This window comes from Oxyura jamaicensis, chromosome 1 (genome assembly GCF_011077185.1).
Source record: "Oxyura jamaicensis isolate SHBP4307 breed ruddy duck chromosome 1, BPBGC_Ojam_1.0, whole genome shotgun sequence".
Lineage (NCBI taxonomy): Eukaryota > Metazoa > Chordata > Aves > Anseriformes > Anatidae > Oxyura > Oxyura jamaicensis.
In genome coordinates, this window is record NC_048893.1 from 125,647,835 (window position 1) to 125,665,674 (window position 17,840).

The 17,840-nt window shown below is 40.5% G+C and overlaps 1 protein-coding gene across 3 annotated transcripts in view; it reads left to right on the plus strand.

The window, feature by feature from the left end:
* VEGFD (vascular endothelial growth factor D) overlaps positions 1 to 16,816 on the plus strand; it is a 56,870-nt gene extending 40,054 nt beyond the window's left edge. For all 3 annotated transcript variants that reach the window (XM_035327498.1, XM_035327415.1, XM_035327327.1), the window contains 6 exons: positions 4,400 to 4,610; positions 8,226 to 8,416; positions 10,679 to 10,827; positions 11,610 to 11,707; positions 14,514 to 14,709; positions 16,156 to 16,816. In XM_035327498.1, the coding sequence (XP_035183389.1) occupies positions 4,400 to 4,610; positions 8,226 to 8,416; positions 10,679 to 10,827; positions 11,610 to 11,707; positions 14,514 to 14,709; positions 16,156 to 16,282 (972 nt within the window). In that variant the 3' untranslated portion in view covers positions 16,283 to 16,816. The remainder of the gene's footprint in view (positions 1 to 4,399; positions 4,611 to 8,225; positions 8,417 to 10,678; positions 10,828 to 11,609; positions 11,708 to 14,513; positions 14,710 to 16,155) is intronic.
* The last annotated feature ends 1,024 nt before the right edge of the window (positions 16,817 to 17,840 follow it).

Below are 17,840 nucleotides of genomic sequence, written 5' to 3' on the forward strand. Positions count from 1 at the left end.
TTCCACAGCTAGATTGCAACCATCACAACCAACTACCACAGTGGTGAAAGCTCATCCCAGCTGACCACTAAAATCTTTGGTGACCTAAGAGAAGGGGAGTGAGGGCATGGCAGGCAGAAAAAATGGATGTCTCTACATCAAGAAATTGAACAACTCAGCCTGAGTTAGATCTCATTAGACTCTCACCTGACCCATCGCTTAAACCTGTGGAGAAAAAAGGAAAAATAAACATAAAAGTACAGCGTGTTCCAAGCAGTACAAGATGATGAAAGCAGAATGGCAAATGTTGCAGGTAGACAAGAACTGAGGAGGACACAGGTGGTGCACATGACACCATAACAGGGGGGAGGAACCTGGAAGGAAGGGCTCTCATTATCAGAGAAAGCCTGAGAAAGGGAGGAAGGGGTCTCTGAAAAGTCTGAAATTGCACATGCAGGTGACTGCAGTTAGGAGAAGCAGATAGAAAGTGTCTCTGTTCCTCCTGCTTGTTCAGGGGATCTGGACCTCCCAAAAATATCAGTGGAGATTTGACCTCTTTGCATGCTGTCCACTCACTATCACTGTGAGAAGGAAAAAAAAAATAAAAAAAAAATCATTTGATCATCACATGAAGGGTAGGTTTGGAATGTCATCAAATCTAACACCAATTTCACATTTTGAAACATTTATTCATCTTTCTGTGCTAGCTGCACTCTTCCAAGCGTAGCTTTTCAGTCGGCCAGAGTATGTTGTCTGTAATTAAACAGGGCTTGAATTCAGACTGTTGTACATGAAAGAAGTGTCCACATCTGTGTGGTATTAGCAGTCATATGGTATGTCATCTGTGATATTGCCTGAGACCATAAAAGGTTTTATGTTTTCAGATAATGCTGTCCTTTTCAAAACACACTAGATACAAATGTATGCTTGAGAAAGATTTTGTGACCACACGCTATTCAGTGCTGCTGTGCCATAACAAGGGAGTGCCCCAGCTGAGGCCATAATCCTGCTGGTGGGGATGCTGCATCTTCCATGTGTTTCCATTTATTTATTTATTTATTTTTCTATAAGCTTATAGTTTTGAATGCTTTTAAGTTGTGGCTATCCACCTCTATGGTCAAACTGTATAAAGATGAGAGACTCCTTTCTAGATTATGAACAGTCTGTCCATGCTTTAGCAAGTGTTTAAAATAACATCTTACTGAGTGTATTGTAAAAGTCTCAATGAAGACAAAACAAATGTGTAAGGCAGTACTCATTGTTCCTGTTTCAGCATCTAGTCAGGTCAGAAGAAAATGAGATGTTTCACTTCAAATGTTTTATATCCCAGAAAGCTGCAGTGGGATTCATTTAACCAAAGATCCACAACACAGATGACTTTTGTGATCTGGTGAGCCTTGACTTTCTGGGCAGCTAGCAGACTTTCAACATGATTTCAAATGCCTCATGCCCTACAAGTGTCTATTTCTCTACCTCAGCTGTAGAGGGAGCTGAGAGTGACTAGGTCACAGACAAAATAGATCTCCACAGTATAAAAATCTACAATTACTTGGGATTCAGCCCTCTCCAAACATCTATCAGTGCCTTCTGCTTACTATCATGCCTAGTGTCAGTAGTGCTCAGAAGGAGAGACAGCACTTTATCTCAATGCTGTTGTTGATATGGGAAATGGCATCAGGAATTTTTGTATTGGATTCCTGGGAAGAAGTTAAAAAATCAGCTGCAAAATCTATTCCCTCCAGGAAGAAGTCAAATAAAAGAAGAAGGAACATAATTATCCTGACATTGTGCTGGGAGGCAACTGGTTATCCCATTAAATGAAGAGCTTGTGTATCTGTTAGGAAATATGAAGACAGTAAAGGCAGATGATTCACTTCAGGGTTGAATAGCCCTGGCAGAGAGAAGTGATAACTCAGTTCCAAGGGCTCTGTGTGAGTTTTGGATAATCATGGTGTAGTTAATTAGGTTTAACTTCTAATGACTCTAAAGGGAATTCTGTAAAGTGCACTGCGCTTCCCGTTTCCTTTGACTGCACTTCTCCAATTTCCAATATAAGAGAAAGAGTAACAGAAGAGAAGGAAAAACCTGCATACATAGGCAGGCTTTGTCAATACCACTATAGTGCATCAATATCAGAGGTACACTTTTGTAATTACCACAATTCACAAACCATTTGATATGCATTTTTTTTGTACAAAATTGAATTCTATTAATAATTTTTTTCCCCCTTTCTATACAACATTAATTTTGCAGGCATAAAGTCAGTCATTTCCACATCAATGAATCTGTATAGCTTTAAAAATACAAAGATACTTTAAGCAGTACAAATTTTTGCTTTAGAAAAGCACAGAGATCTTTTTACCATGAGGCATGCATACTTTTTGTGTATTTTTTGACCTTAAGATTAAAATTAGTTTTCTCCTATAATAACATTTGATATTTAAGTGAAAGAAATGGAAAAGCAAGTCCTAACTATTGACTTCTACAAGAAATGCAGAGACGTGTCTTTTCATTTACGGAATAGCATCATATAATTTTACTGGTTCTCTGTAATTTCATTCTAGTTTAAAGTCTTGGATACTGATCTAGCTTGAACATCTTTTTTTTTTTTTTTGGTGTGTGTTTTTTTATTATTTTATATATATATTACTGTAAAGACAAAAAAAATGTTAATGCTTAATACATTTCATTTTAAACTTCTTTGGTCCCATTAACACACCACCCCTGGTCCCATACTCATATGTTTTGCAGGGTCAAGGAGACAGTATGTGTATGAGAGTGAATATAAGCTGCGGTTCTTTGAAAAAATAACTCTTGACATATTGACCTCAAGCTGAATCTGAGCTTTCCTAGATCAGCAAAATTCTGGGTAGCTTGTTTGTAAAACTCTCTTGCAGTTAAGTTACTGGTGCTAATTTTTCACATTCCTTTTGACCTATTTGTCCATAAGTATTGAGATGGGCTTTCCAGTTTTTACCACAGATGAAATATATGAGAAATGATACACCTATGAAAAGCAGCCATCTCTTTCATCATAATAAAACATGGCAGCTTGCTAGAGCATGATACAATGTTCCATATGGGCATAAAAGAAGAGTAAATAACTTATTCTGATTAACTACTTAGGGAATTTTAGGTCAGTGGAAGGTAATTATGCAAAAATGAACTTGGCCAGTGTGTACAAGCTAACATCTGTATCATTGCAAAATAAATGCCACAGATGTTTTAATAATGAACAACAGATGTGGTCAATGCCTAGGTTTCAGATCTCATCTAAAAATCTTTCTTTCATAGGTGACTCTTCCCCTCACTCTTTCTCTAGGCTTATGCAGAACACTAGCTGGCTGCTGGCTGGGACTGCAGGCTGCTGGCTGCCTAATCACCAGCTCCCATCTTTCAGCCTTGCCTTTAGGATGTGGTGTATTATTTATGAGAGCTGGCAGTGCAGCCCTTTATCTGCCAGTCAGAAAGCACAGCCGACTGCATTACCAGAGAACACAGCTGAGCACCAGCCCAGCAGAGCACAGCCATTTACAAAGATAACCTTTTGCTTGGGTTGGAGGCAGTAGTTTTTAGCAGACCTGGTGAGTCAGTGGAAATAAATATGCAGTGTCTTGGTAGAGGCACACAGATGTCAGAAAACAGCAGCCAAAGAAACCAGCATTGTTGTGGTGTGCCGTGCAATATTAAGTTTCTATTAAAAAGGTATATTTTAAGTGAATAATGACTGTAAACTGATGGTGTAGGCCTTTGTAGGGAGCGTTCTCCCATGGAAGTGGAGAACGGTCATGTACCTCAAGAAGGGGGAAAATGCAATGACTGCACTAATGCTGCTGCACAGCCACAGCGTGGGGGCTTGACTTGAGGCCACCTTGGCTGACTTGGGCATGTCCCAGATGGTAATCATGGTGGGAACTGGCAGATGCACCCTGCACTTTGCAGCACCTTGAATGTCGTGTTTGCACGCTGTGTGGGTTGGCCCTACTCTTACACTGATATCTCCTGATTGACACCAGAATTTTGGCACCCAAGGTGGCTCACTGAAAAGGTGCCTGGGTTGTCCTTGCCAGCTGAACTCATTCAGGTTGTCTGTGGAGGTGACACAGAGGTGACATGCCAGGTTCCCTGGGGAGCAGGGACATGGGGAGTGCAGCCTGCATAGGTCGATCAGGTCTGATGGCTGTGATGGGAAGGGTGAGGAAGGGGGTATCTCACCCTCCCAATTTATAAGGGCACAAATCCTGCAGATTGGTCTGACAACAGGCACCATTAGAAACAGGGACATTCCTGTGTGCTCCTGTTTTCCCAGGCATTCTCAGCTGTTCTCAGCAATGTGCTGCCTCCATGCAAATGCTCGGTGTGCTGCATTTGGGACAGGCTGTAAATGTGCTGGCTTTCTGACTTCCCCCTTTCTTTCCAGAGGACATCTCTGTCAGCACTGGAGCGGTCAGAGCAGCAGATCAGGAGAGCATCTAGCCTGGAAGAGCTGCTTCGAATCACTCATTCTGAGGATTGGAAGCTGTGGAAATGCAGGCTAAAACTCAAAAGTCTGGCCAATTTAGATTCCCGCTCTGCATCACATCGTTCTACCAGATTTGCTGCTGCTTTCTATGACATCGACACACTGAAAGGTGGGTGCAGGTTTGGAGTCTGGTTGCAGCTTCAGGACCATTGTTTCTTATGCAGTAATGGGTTAAGTGCCAGGGGTTTCCTAGAATACACCTGGACTGGAAAGAGCAGGGCGTTCATGGAAAATGATTCCGTATGAAAAAATGTAAGGCAACAGCCTGAATATGTCTGCCTCTTTTATGGGAAAATCAGGCTTACTGTACTGTGTACCTTTCGAGGGAAAGATATATTATGTATGAATTCATCACTCCACAAAAAGAGGGGAAGTAAACATGCATAGAGTGGGCTGGAATGATGGGCTGAGGGGCCTGCCAGCAGCATCTTGCCAGATCCTGGAATTTGCTTGCAGGCAAAAACAAACGAGCTTTACAACAGGCATCAAAATCCCTTTCTTTATTAGGTGTGTTTTGATATAAGGCACTGCACGTCATCAGCAGTGTCTGAGTGGGAACTGCAGGAAGGAGGTATTGCCCTAATCTTCTCTCTCTATTTGAGGAAATCTCTCTAGAGAGAAGTAGGCTTTGAAACTGCCAGCCAGCACCTGAGTGAAGGGAATCACAATCGGTTCCCCACGTGGAGCAAAAATGAATACTGTTCCCTGTAGGTGAGAGACTCAAGGGCCATTATATGTGCATTGATGTAGAATAAAAGATCAAGTACTACGCTTCAGTCACGGAGATGGATTTCCTACAGCAAAGCTGTTCTATAGGCTAACCAAGTACAGATCAAGCTATTCTTTTTTGTTCAGTCTTTACCCTGAAGTGACATGACCATATCACTTTCCTTTGGGGAAATCGGATACTGCTGATCCTGTTCCAGCACTGCTTTTACAATAACCACAGCCACATTTGTACGTAATTGATGTCGCTTTAATATCTATTGCTTCTACATTTCAACTGAATTATGACTGAGCAAAGGCCTCAATTTAGTTCTCTGAGCCATGGAACAGAAATGCAGAGATGAATGCCAGTCTGAAAAGTGTTTTTATGTGACAGGCATGGCTTTAAGCATCTCATAAAAATGTTGTAGAGACAACAAAGCAAAAGCAAACAGACAACAACAAAAATGCACAAACTAAACAAAACAAAATCCAGCATCCAATACAGATTGGAAGAACAACTAAGGGGACTTTAATTAATGTTACACATTTTGTTTGAACACCTTTACAAGCCTATACAGAATCATTAGGAGTTCATGTAGCTGTTATTAGTAGTACCCAGAGTCAGATGCTGTATTTCTCTGTTCACTGTTGCTCATTGAGTGAGCCTCTGTATTTATGAAAAAAAAATGTTCCTTTTGTCAATACACTGAAACAACAGAGGATGTTGTCAAATGGTACTGAGACAATGTAGGCTTTTTGCAACAGGCGTTTTTAATGGCAGAACAATGTAACTCTTCAGGTAATATAGTCAGATACCTATAGTTGTATAGATGTAATATTCTCATAACCATTTTGTCACAGCTGTTAGTTTACTTCGTTCTTTCTCTTTAAATATCTAACTTTGGACACAGGTATGTTGGCTTTCTCAATCAAAGTCCAGTCACTGAAATTTAAGTTAAAAAAAGCCAGTTGGGTCATCTTCATTCTTCCATCTGAAGTGGAATTATCCCAGAACAGAAATGACTTTGTTCTAGTATCTTAATATGTGCAAGGTATTAAAGCTCCTTTTTTAAAAATGGAGACTATAAACATGTATTTCTTTCCCACACCCTTTCCAGTCAGTAAGCACTGTCCCTTTTGCCAAGAGCATCTGTTTTGGTTTAGTAAAGTGCTATGACGAGAAGGCTGGGTCAAGCCTATTCACAGCTTCACTGCTAGACAATCTTCAACTGTACCCCAAACTCCAACTAGGAGATTTAGAGACTTTGTTCCTCCTTTTGTAGAGCTTTAACAACGAGCTCACTGAAAGCCCCCCTCACCCTGTCCCACCACAGCCTCTTCAGAGCAGCTCAGTCCACCTACAGCAGCAGCACTTTCAAGCTTGAGCGTGTATCATCAGAGCCAGATTTTGCAGCAAATGCCCTGTGCTTGCTCAGGGAGATCACAGCAACCACACTGCTTCACAGCAAAGCATGACACCCACTTCTTTGACCAGCCCTTCCTACAGCAGCCCTTCTATTTAAAATAAATAAATAAATAAATAGATAATGTGATTAATAAAGGGAAGGTATGTGCAGATGGAAAGGTCATCACTGCTCACCCTCACTGAAGTGACATCTGAAGTGATTACATGCATGTACTTTAATAAGTTTGGCAAACACTTTATTTTCTATTTTAAGGCTTAGGATTAGATTGCTGCTTTAGTACACTCAACTACTCTAGAAAATTCTGTTGATTTTTGTGATTATTCCTTTCATTTATGCTACAGGAAGTAAAATCAGAATCCAGACCCTAAACTGTTATTTTTCACAATTTTTGAATGACTGGAAGGTAGAGTGAATCAGCCCTGAGGAAGAACTCTGCAGAAATAAACAAACTGATTTAAATATACACAGTCAGTTGAAGAAAAATCAATAAATAAAAGGAAAGTCAGGTAGGAAAGAGTGAAATAAAGGCTTATCTGAAGATAAAAGCGAAAGATTAAAAGTCTTCCAGTAATATATATATATATATATTTAGAACTTCCCTATAAATGTGCATACTGCTGGCACAATAGCAGGGACATGGACAGCACTGGCAGAGCAAGAAGTTGCTTTTCATCTTTCATAAAGCTGCTGGAGGGGGGCAGACAGGAAAAATGTTTTCAGAATTTTAAGGACTTAAAGCACAAGCACTGATGACTCTCGAGTAATTCCATAACATGAATCAGATAAGCAAAAGCAGAAAAAAAAAGCAGGGCCACTTCTAAGAAGACCTGAGATCGTATTATGTAAATGCTACTATTTTCTCTCTGTGCTTTCGCCAGTGAATGCATTATTCCTTCTCACAGTCAGAGTTTGACAGATAGGTCTGAAATAAATTACTAGTCTACACCAATTGAGTATTTGAAAGATGCCACGTTGTTTTGAATAGATAAAACACACTTGAATTCATATTCTTGTTATTCCAACTTAAAGCCCCAGAGGGTATTTAGGTGTGAGAGTGTTTGTCTTGGATTTCATTCAGCAGCTTGGAAACAGCTCGCTGGCTGACATCCAGTGGGAGTACTAATACCCTCTGACCAGAATCTGTTAATCATTGATGTGCTTTTCCAGTCAGGCCCAGGCTCTGTGTGCCCACAGTGGGGTACATGTGGCGAGAGGCTAGGGTGGTAGCATGACGATGACCCTGCAGGAGAGAATAAAGGGCTGGGGCAAGCCTGACCAGACGGGCCCTGGGGAACTGATCCTCTGTCAGCAGAGATCGATGTGGCCCTACTTAACCCATGGACGTGAACGGAGATTTTGGTCATCCGTGTTGAAAACCAAAGGCAGATAAATGTAGTAACCTCTTTGCCAGGGCAGCTGGTGTAAATTACTGGGATAATTTTGTACTCCGCCTCTCTCTGGTCCTTAAATTGGTCCAAATAAGTGCAGATGGCCTGCCAGCACTCCATTTTTATTTATGCAATGTTTTTGCCTCACTAATCAGAGGTTTACTTTGCTGTGATTGCTCATAAAAATGGTGTTCTCTCCAGTCATAGATGAGGAATGGCAAAAGACTCAGTGTGTGCCAAGGGAAACCTGTGTGGAGGTTGCCAAAGAGCTGGGTACAACAACTAACAAATTCTTCAAGCCTCCCTGTGTGAACGTGTTCAGATGTGGAGGCTGCTGCAATGAGGAGAGTCTGAGCTGCATGAACACGAGTACAACTTACGTGTCAAAAACGGTAAATGAGCCTATTTACATGCTTTCTTTTCACCCTGGCTCTCAAAGAAGGGAGGGGAAAGAGGATGTTTGGTTTCTGAAATCCTGTTATGAAAGATCTGTCTGCTCTGTCATAACAAACAGAAGAATTGATTTTTTTATCTATGTGGAGTGAACGCAGGCATGTGCAATGACATTTTACACTCATGTCGTATTATTACAAATGTTTATATATGCATAGAGATGGAAAATCAGGTCCTGAGAAAGTGACTGTAGGCTCACGTGACATTATGGGGTTTAATGCTTCTTTAACGTATTGTTACTTGGACCTGGGACCTCTTGAGACCATTGGCTCGTGGGAATACCCTCCACCAAAGGATTGAGAAAATCTGGGACAATTTGTTGTGTGGGGCTAGGAGTCTAGCTCAGCTGCATTCTCAAAATTGCCATTAATGCCACAAGGATGGTTAATAGTTATTGAGGTACAGTTTTGTGAGCCTTAAAAGGAGACATTTTCATCAGAAGATGCCAACTGCTCTCAATATGAATGCTTCATATTGTCCCAAATCACAAGTTACTTTGGAAAAGAAAGGCTTAAACCAGCAGCCAGTTATTGCTTAGGTGCAAAAAGCAACAAATATCTTAATTTTGATGACTGGTGCCAAAAAGTGAGCATAAAGAGAGTATCCAGAGAGCTTCTTTCAGTAGACTCCCTCTAGCGTCTATGTACAGAGATATTTTGCTCCAGTCGGCAACCGAGCACAGCTCCAACTTCAGTACTTTCAATCAGCAATACGTTTGAAACTGATTATCTGTGTCCATACCTACAAAATGAACACAAGGGACAGGTCCTCCTAGATTAATCTTCATTTTGGGCACCCCTACTAATAAAACCTTTTGCACTTGTATTAAATTCTAATTATCCAATAGTTTTTTCTTTAAGACAGAACAATGACTGAGGGCAGTTGTTTTAAAAACAAAATTGAAGTCCTTATGGGGAAGCATTTGAAGGTCAGCAGGCCTGATTTACTTCCATATTGTTTCAGTTTTTTTGTAATGCAATTCCTTTGTGTCTGGGCACACTGGACCTGTCCTTCTTGCGTCAATGTTCATTAATTGCTTTCATTCCACACTAGACAGAGAAAGCACTTATGAGCTGTTGGCTATACACAAAAGACATCCGATCAACTCAGGGAGCTAGGTCACGCTAAAAAGTATTTACTTATTTATGTGTTTTTGGAGCAGCAGTTCATAAGTTTGTTGAAAAGCTGCAATTCTGCAGAGTGTAACATTCCTTTAGTGCCCTTCAAAATAACCATTCCCTCAAAAGCCCCCAGCTAAATTCCAGTCCTGGACACACTACCAGCAGCCCAGACTTCTCTAAAATCTACGAAATTACTCCCATAAGAGTATTTCTTTTTCCTTGCATTAAATATCCACTGAAGGATATTCCTGCCACCTGAAGTTAGAGCCTATGACACTTACCTTTAAATATCTAAACAGTCAGGTTTAGGACTATTTCTCAGCCACTGAATCTGGATGCAGCACTAACCTGGCATGCTGAGAAGTACTTTATGCCTTACTTTCCACTTGAAAAAAGTTGGCCTGTTGGGTCAGAGGGGGTGTGGGTCACTTCACGGACTCCCACAAGGAACTGCCCAGAGAACCAGAGCTTCTACAAGGCTACCCAGAGGTCACCTTAAACAATTTACATGACTGAAGTTAGGCTGCTTGGTTCCTTAGGTTCCTACTAAAATCAACAAAGAATGATTCCCTGCAGGAACCCAACTAAAGTGCACTGAACTCTTTTATTTACTCCCGTTTCCTCTGTCTCTGAGAAGTCTGTGGGGCTTAAGTTAGGGACCTAAAGATGCAAGTTGTGAGTACCTTAGGAGAGCTAAATGTTTTTATGAGTGGCTGAGATTCAACTGATGATATAATTGAGAACAAAGTTCCCAACGTCTGTGTCTTTTCCATCTTGTGCTAGCAATCCAGAAGAGGCATTTGAGTGCATTTGCAAAGATTTTGGGGTGACCTTGGGTATTTAGTAGCTGGTTATATGACTCTGAGATGACCATTTTGGCAAGTTTGTACAGTGATAAGCATTGTTTGCCTTTCACTTCAAAACCCTCAGTGCCCACCTACTCGTTCAAGCCTATGGTAACTATTGCTAGGAAAGAGCAATGGTGAGGCAAGTGGTGGCAAAGGCTAAGAACCTTTGATTTAATATAGTAATTGCATAATGGAAACTGAAAAAAAATAAATGTTTATTTCACCTCCCTAGCTCTTTGAGATCTCAGTTCCCTTGACAAGTGTTCCAGAGCCCGTGCCAATCAAAATTGCCAATCACACTGGCTGTAAGTGTTTATCAAATACCCAGCGTCACCAGTACACCATCATACGAAGATCTGTCCAGTACCCGGAAGAAGATGGGTAAGTTCCCTCATTTACAAGTGACTACCTGTGTTGTGGGGTCCAATGTATCAAAATTATTTTGTTCTGATTTGGTCATTATAATGGTGCCTTCATTTTCTGTTATCCCAACAGATTTTATTTTTCAACATGACATGAGTAGTTCTGCTCACACATTACTTAGCTGGGCACATGAGAGTACGGAGATCAACCTAAAGCACTCTCCTGTACATCATGTCACCTTGGGTCAGAATTGATGCAAACCATGGATTTAATTTTTTTATTCAGTCCTGGTTTGCATCTGTCAGGCTCAGTGTCCGGAGAAAAGTGATCTCACATCTGACTCCAAAGTATGGCATAACATGCTGTAGTCCTGAAGGAAACCGACTACATTACCTCAACAAACACTCTGGAAACACAGCTAAAGGGTCACCTAAAGTTAGGTCAGAAGTCTCTGTCTAGCCCTGCATGTAGGCTTGACCCTGCAAGTGCCCTTCAGCTAGGCTTGTGGGCTGGGGTATAGGTGACATTTCAGCAAAGCTACTTCCAGCCATCACTCAGCCTGCTGGCTGCTCTGAATCCTCTTCCTATGCAGGCACTGAAGAACTTCAGCCTTCTTCCAGTTTGTGAGCTCCACTCCCAGATCCAAGTACCTAAAAGTCAGGCTGGTCTCTCTGACCCTGAAAACAGTCCATTGTACATCTTTAAGCATAGGTTCATTTTGCCAAATGACTATGATGCAGCTCTTGATATTATTGTTAAATTATTTTTAATTTCCATCTCTTTTTTTTTTTTTTTCCTAGTTGTCCCTTTGCCAACAAACTTTGCCATAATGGATGGATCTGGGATAGTGACAAATGTGAATGTGTTGTAGATGTACAGCATCCCAACAGACGGGAAGGTAAAGATAAAATTACCAATGGATACATTTATTTACTATGTCCAGGCTGCTTGTGTTTCATTTTGGTTATGTACCATTTCCTGTTGTGAGAGGTACAGTTTTAATTCTACATCCTTAAATGGGCCTGGCTTATGGTGTAGAAACTCACCTGAAAATAGACATTCATATATGCTTATCCCCCTCTCATGCTTTTTTCCATAGACATTTTACTCCATCTATATTAGCAAGCTGAATAAGAAACAGGAATGTATTAAAAACAGTTAATGAAGTAGGCCCCCTTGATTATTATTTTTTTAATTTATTTTACATTGGCCTTAAATTGCATGATGTACATTAGGGAAAGCCTTTTAACTGTAGAAAAAAATATCCCCTGGATTATATTTTCTGGGGAAGGTGTTGAATCTTCATTACGGGAAATTCTTGAGAACAGATGTATCAGGAATAAGAAATAAGATGGGTAAAATCAGTCCTTCCTATTAGCTGTAGTCAGTGCAAAGGATTATAATCTTTGAAAGTATTAGACTATCTTTTAGATAGTCTAATAAGGTATTTCGGAGGCTTTCAAACTGATATATATACTCAAGAGTATGCAAGTACACCCTTTAGGATCTGTAGAAGAAAATGGGAGAGGGTAAAATGAAGACAGGCAGAGAGAGTTGGGGTTGTTCATCCTGAAGAAGAGAAGGCTCCAGGGAGACCTTACAGCGGCCTTCCAGTTCCTAAAGGGGGCCTGCAGGAAAGCTGGGGAGGGACTCTTTGTCAGGAACAGGACAAGATGTAATGGCTTTAAACTAAATGAGGGGAGATTTAAATTAGATGTTAGAGGGAAACTCTTCACTTAGAAGACACTTAGAAGGTGAGGCATTGGATGGAGTTTCCCAGAGAAGCTGTGGATGCCCCATCCCTGGAGGTGCTCAAGGCCAGGCTGGATGGGGCTTTGGGCAACCTGGTCTGCTGGGAGGTGTCCCTGCCCATGGCAGGGGGGTGGAACTGGGTGATCTTTAAGGTCTCTTCCAATCCAAACCGTTCTGTGATCCTAGGATTCTATAAATCTATGAAAGTAAGTACAAGTGTCCAGTACTTCCTTTCTCCCTCTGCTTTTCATGGAAAACTTTACCCTGTCAAATAAATTTGCAGGAAATATTCTGGGAGGGAACTGAGTAAGTATAAAGGCACCTACTAGCAGTAAACATTAAGAGTAAAGTTAAATCTTCACCTATGTCATTCTTTTTTTTAAAAAAAAAAAAACTGATTTTCTTAGGAAATTGTAACAGTTGAAGTAAAATTGTGACAGCAGTAGAGCAGATGGACACAGAAGCCCTGACTCTCTGGTTTAAGCTACATTCAACCAGCAAAAGCGCAAACCAGACAAGGCAATGATAAAAGCGAGCTAGCAAGCAAGTTAAAGTAAAACTAAATAATTTCTTAAGCTACTCTGTTGTTTGCAATGTCCTAAGGTTAATAGATTGGTTGCATAGCTTTTTCTGTAGGATCTGTTCTCATTCTGGATCAGATCATTTGACCATTAAGTTATGTAGTTAAACTCATGTTAGTCTTTTTACTCAAGAAAGGATTAGTACTCCATATTTCAGAGTATGTCCAAAGGACTATGAATAGCCAAAGTCCTCTTCACTCTTGGCCTTTTGTGAGGTCAGCCTGGAGATTAGAATTTGTGGCTTGTTGAATTATAGCTTTTGTTGACATAAACTCAATATTTCCTCAGATAAAATATAACTCTCTGAAGCACGTTGTGTTTGGCTGTGGCTAGGACAAAATAACTTAAACTCTGTCTTTGATGTTAAAACAGTGAGACTGAAACACTCATACACGCCAAACTTTATCACCCCAAGGAAGTGCTTTGTTTTCCAAGAATCTGGGGCAGATTCTTTCCTCTCTTCAAATAGGACTTGGTTTTTATTTTTTGGATATTGGTTTTTCAGCATTAAGTAAATAATGAAGGTTTCTTTCAAGTAACGTACAGGCCTGTTCTGGTCAGTAAGAGCAGAGCTCAGGTTGCAGAGGTCATGGATACAGGTTACATTCCATAGGCTAAATCTAATAGCTAATTGTAAAATTACAGGAAATTACCTTTCCAGTGACACATTATATGCCATGACCTTTAACCAGGGATATGCTGCCAGTGTTTTAATGTGGCTTTCAGAAAATATGTTCCCCTTTTTTCTAGGATTAGCCTCATATTGTACTCCAGATGTGTATTTTGAGGGACGATAGATGAGGTATTGGAGCGTTCCCTTGGCTGGAGTTTTGTTTCTGAAACAAAGTATTTTCTCCTTTCTTTAACTGACAAGTGTATATATGTTGCTCATTGAAGTGCTAGACTGGCTTGCATCATGCTAGACATAATATTATTTTTGCAAAAAATTCCAGAGTGTATGGATAGTGAGATACATTGAACAGTGAGGGTGCTAGTTTGTGTGCATATGCAACTTTGGACTTCCACTAAATCCTTTCTAAGATTTTTCTCTTAAAAAGCTGCAGTGCAGTAAAGTTTTGTGTGTTCCAAAACCTCACATTTGGCACTTCTGATATACAGCCCCCAAATAAAGTACTTTTATGCAGGGTTCAATCCACAAGAATAACAGCATCAGAGTTAGTGAAACAGTCGGCTCACTCCTCCCTTGAAAAACTCTAGAAATCCTTTTCTGCACTGTAAATTGCAACAGAAATTGTAAAGACTAGAATAAATCAAAGTGTACACGAGTCCTACTGATTGCAATGAAAGAGCCGGATTTTGCCCTGTAAAGCCTAACACTAAAAGTTTTTTTTTTTTTTTTGACTATTGCAGGACTCCCTCCTCTTGCTGAACTGGCTATGTGTGGACAACATATGGAATTTGATGAAGAAAATTGTGAATGCATCTGTAGACAGAAGTGTCCCACAGACTTCTTTCAAAGTAAAGAGAACTGCAGCTGCTATTTGTGTAGGGAGAGCCAGGAAAGCTGTGCTCAGAAACACAAGATATTTCATGCTGAAACCTGCAGGTAAGTGCTCCTTGTCATTCACTGCCTGTACTGCAAGATCTGAATTAGCTTGCATAGATGCTGGAGGTGCAAGTGCTCAATTAGCCAGGAGTGCCACCCAGGATAAAATACCTTGCTGCAATTATGGGGATAATAATAATAATATAGTATTTACAATACTCACGTCATAGAAGAGTCTAAGGTTTATTTAATTAGCATGTTTTGAGAAATCTGGACAAGGATGTTATTCAACTACCTAGATTTATTATTTTTTCCCTATTCTTAGGGGAATAGCTGCTAAAATTGTGCTACACTTGAAATTACTGTGTTACAAGGGGATTTACTGTGAGACACCGAGTCTTGCACTTCCAGCGAGTCAGAACCCAGCCTGTGTTCTGTGTGACAGCCAAATGCTTTCTCATGAACTTCTAGGGACAGAGGTACCCTAAATTAACATCCACACCATGCCACACATTCCACATTAAGTTTGTCCTCAGAGCAAATGATTTGCTAGAGCTAATGAAATTTTGTACACATGGAAAGCCATCCAATCAGGTCTGATTCCTCTGAGAACCAGGAAAATTGTTTTGGGGCTGTTAGACTCCATGCATTTTCCAAATCTTTTTGTGCAACTAGTTTTGAGGTTTCCTTGGCAAAACTTAAATGGAAAATATGCTTTTAAAATACTCCTTTTTTTAGCTTAGTTTTAAAGATTTCCTTCTCAGAGAACCCTGGTCACATGTAGAGATCCAAGAGCATGCAAGAACTCAGTCTGAAAGCTTGTATGAACAGTCAGAATCCAGTTTCCCTGGGTACCTTAGCAGAACTGCAGTTCACTGTATGGTCACCTATAGGGTTCATTCTCACAGAGCTCTTAGGTTCATTCATAGAGAGGAAGCTGTGGAAGAAGTAACATTTGCATCTTTAGACTCAGCTTTGAAAATATGGATGAGTATAAAATAGATGGCAACAAATATGCAAATAGCTAAAGGAATCAGCAGAGCCAAAAGTGAGTATCAGAGGCTTCGTCATTTGTGTTGCAGATGTGGGTGGGTATCGATGCAATCATTTGTTTACATGAGTTTAGCTTCTAGAAATGACTGTGATCTGGACACAGGACTTCTATGCAAGACTTTTATGCCCAGTAGTCTTGGAGGACCAAAGTTGAAGCATCAAGTAAGCTAAGGTACTTCATACAATTTGAGGGCAGCACTATCCAGGACTTCACTGCTCGCAAGAAATGAAAGAATTACTTAGGCTGACTGTGGATGAATGGACAACAAGAAGACGTTGCTGCAGACAAGAACTGCCTGGCAGCAAAGTCTTCTCCCTCTGTTGTAGGGTTTCAGCACTTTCTCAAACATCTCCTACATGTCTGGTGATGAAAAAGTTGGGGAAAGGGGCAGTGAAGAATTATCATATTAAAATGCTCCTCTCTTTTTTGCTCTCTTCTCCTTCATTAAACAGCTGTGAGGACAAATGTCCGTCCCAACCCAGAACATGCCCCACTGCAAAACCAACGTGTGCCAGGCATTGTCGTTGCCCGAAGGAGAAGAGAGGTTCTCATGGGTCTCAAAGCAAAGAAAATCCTTGACCGAACTTCCTCAATTCTACAAAAATCCACTGCTTCGCAACGTAGCTGTCACTGACTTTCAAACAGTAGTAAACACGAACATCTTCCACATTAACAGCAGAAGAATGAATCCAGTCTGCATTTATTTATTTATCACTAACTGCAGGTCAGTCCTCTGGGACACTGACAATTGTTCTGTAAGAGGTAAAAACAACTGATGAATTTCTGTCTGTGTGGAAGAAAGAGCAGAAAGAGACAATTCAATGTTATACTATGGAAGATGAAGCTGGTACTGGTAATAGAGTTGCAGTCACCAGCCAGTCTTTCAAAAACTGAGACTAGATAATCTTAGCCTCTGAATCCTTAGCTAACGCAACTCTAGGGTGAAATTTTCTTCAGAAATTCAGTGTACAGGATTTGGCTTCTAATAGAGTCAGCACTGAGTTATTTGATCTACTGTCCAGCTTTGATTATCATTCTGAGTTTATTGTACAACTACTGTCAGATGTGCCATATTTAAGTGTATATAAGAAAATAAATACATCAGTTATTCGAGTGGTTTTGATTTTTCTCTGTTATGCTAAAACTCTGCCAAACAAAAAGAAAATAAGCAAAAACCCAAAGCCACCCCAAGCACAGCCTTATGTTTGTCCCACTGGGACTGGCTCCTGCCCAACCCCAGGTCGAAACAAGGTCACTTGGTCCAATAATTTCAGTATGGAAGAATAATTTTTCCCACGTCTGCTTGACAGCCATGTGTGATTTATTTATTTGTTCCTGTGTGTTAATCTCCCTAAGGGGATAACAGCCACACTAGTACTAACTGTTCAGTGATTTTCTAAGGGAAACGATAGTTTTGCTTTTAGCTTACCATGCCATGAAAATATGTCCTTTGCACTGAAATTCTTTTCACCAGTGTGAGGCCTGAATAACAGTGTTTTAACCAAATCAAGTACAAGGACAACATTATTTTCTGAGCCACTGAAGTCTGGTCTGAGTCATTCTAGAGAAAATATTGTAAGCAGCAATCTTGGACTGGAAGTGATGGTCTTGATGACTGAATCATTTTTTTCCACTTTGCCAAATTCTCCAATTCTATACTGCATTGTGAATGGAGGGAACAGAGGAAATGAAACAACTGCAATGGAGATGGAAAGGTCGACACAATGTGTGGAATAGAAAATAGTTTTTTTGATGTGCCTCTCAGAGGGTTATTTTATTTTATTTATTTATTGTATTTTTATAGGGAAAAGTTGTTTGTTTGTTTGTTTTAATAAAATCAGAACTCATTCCTATAAGGATCCTGTAAGTCACCTCCTCATCTGCACTGGGCTCCCCTGCTGAGGGGTTTCTTGCAGAGCATAGGCCACATGCAACTGGCCTGCCACATGAACAAGGACCAGAACAGGACCCCAGTGCAAAATAAGGTGAGCCAGATGGGCAGTAGAAGCAGCACACCCTTACACTTCCCTCACTCCTCTGAGAGGCTCTAAATTCAGACATATATTCATGGTGGATGAAGCCTTTGAGCTATGCAAAGGTCCTTTAAAGAGACTAACCTCCCCATCATCATCTCACC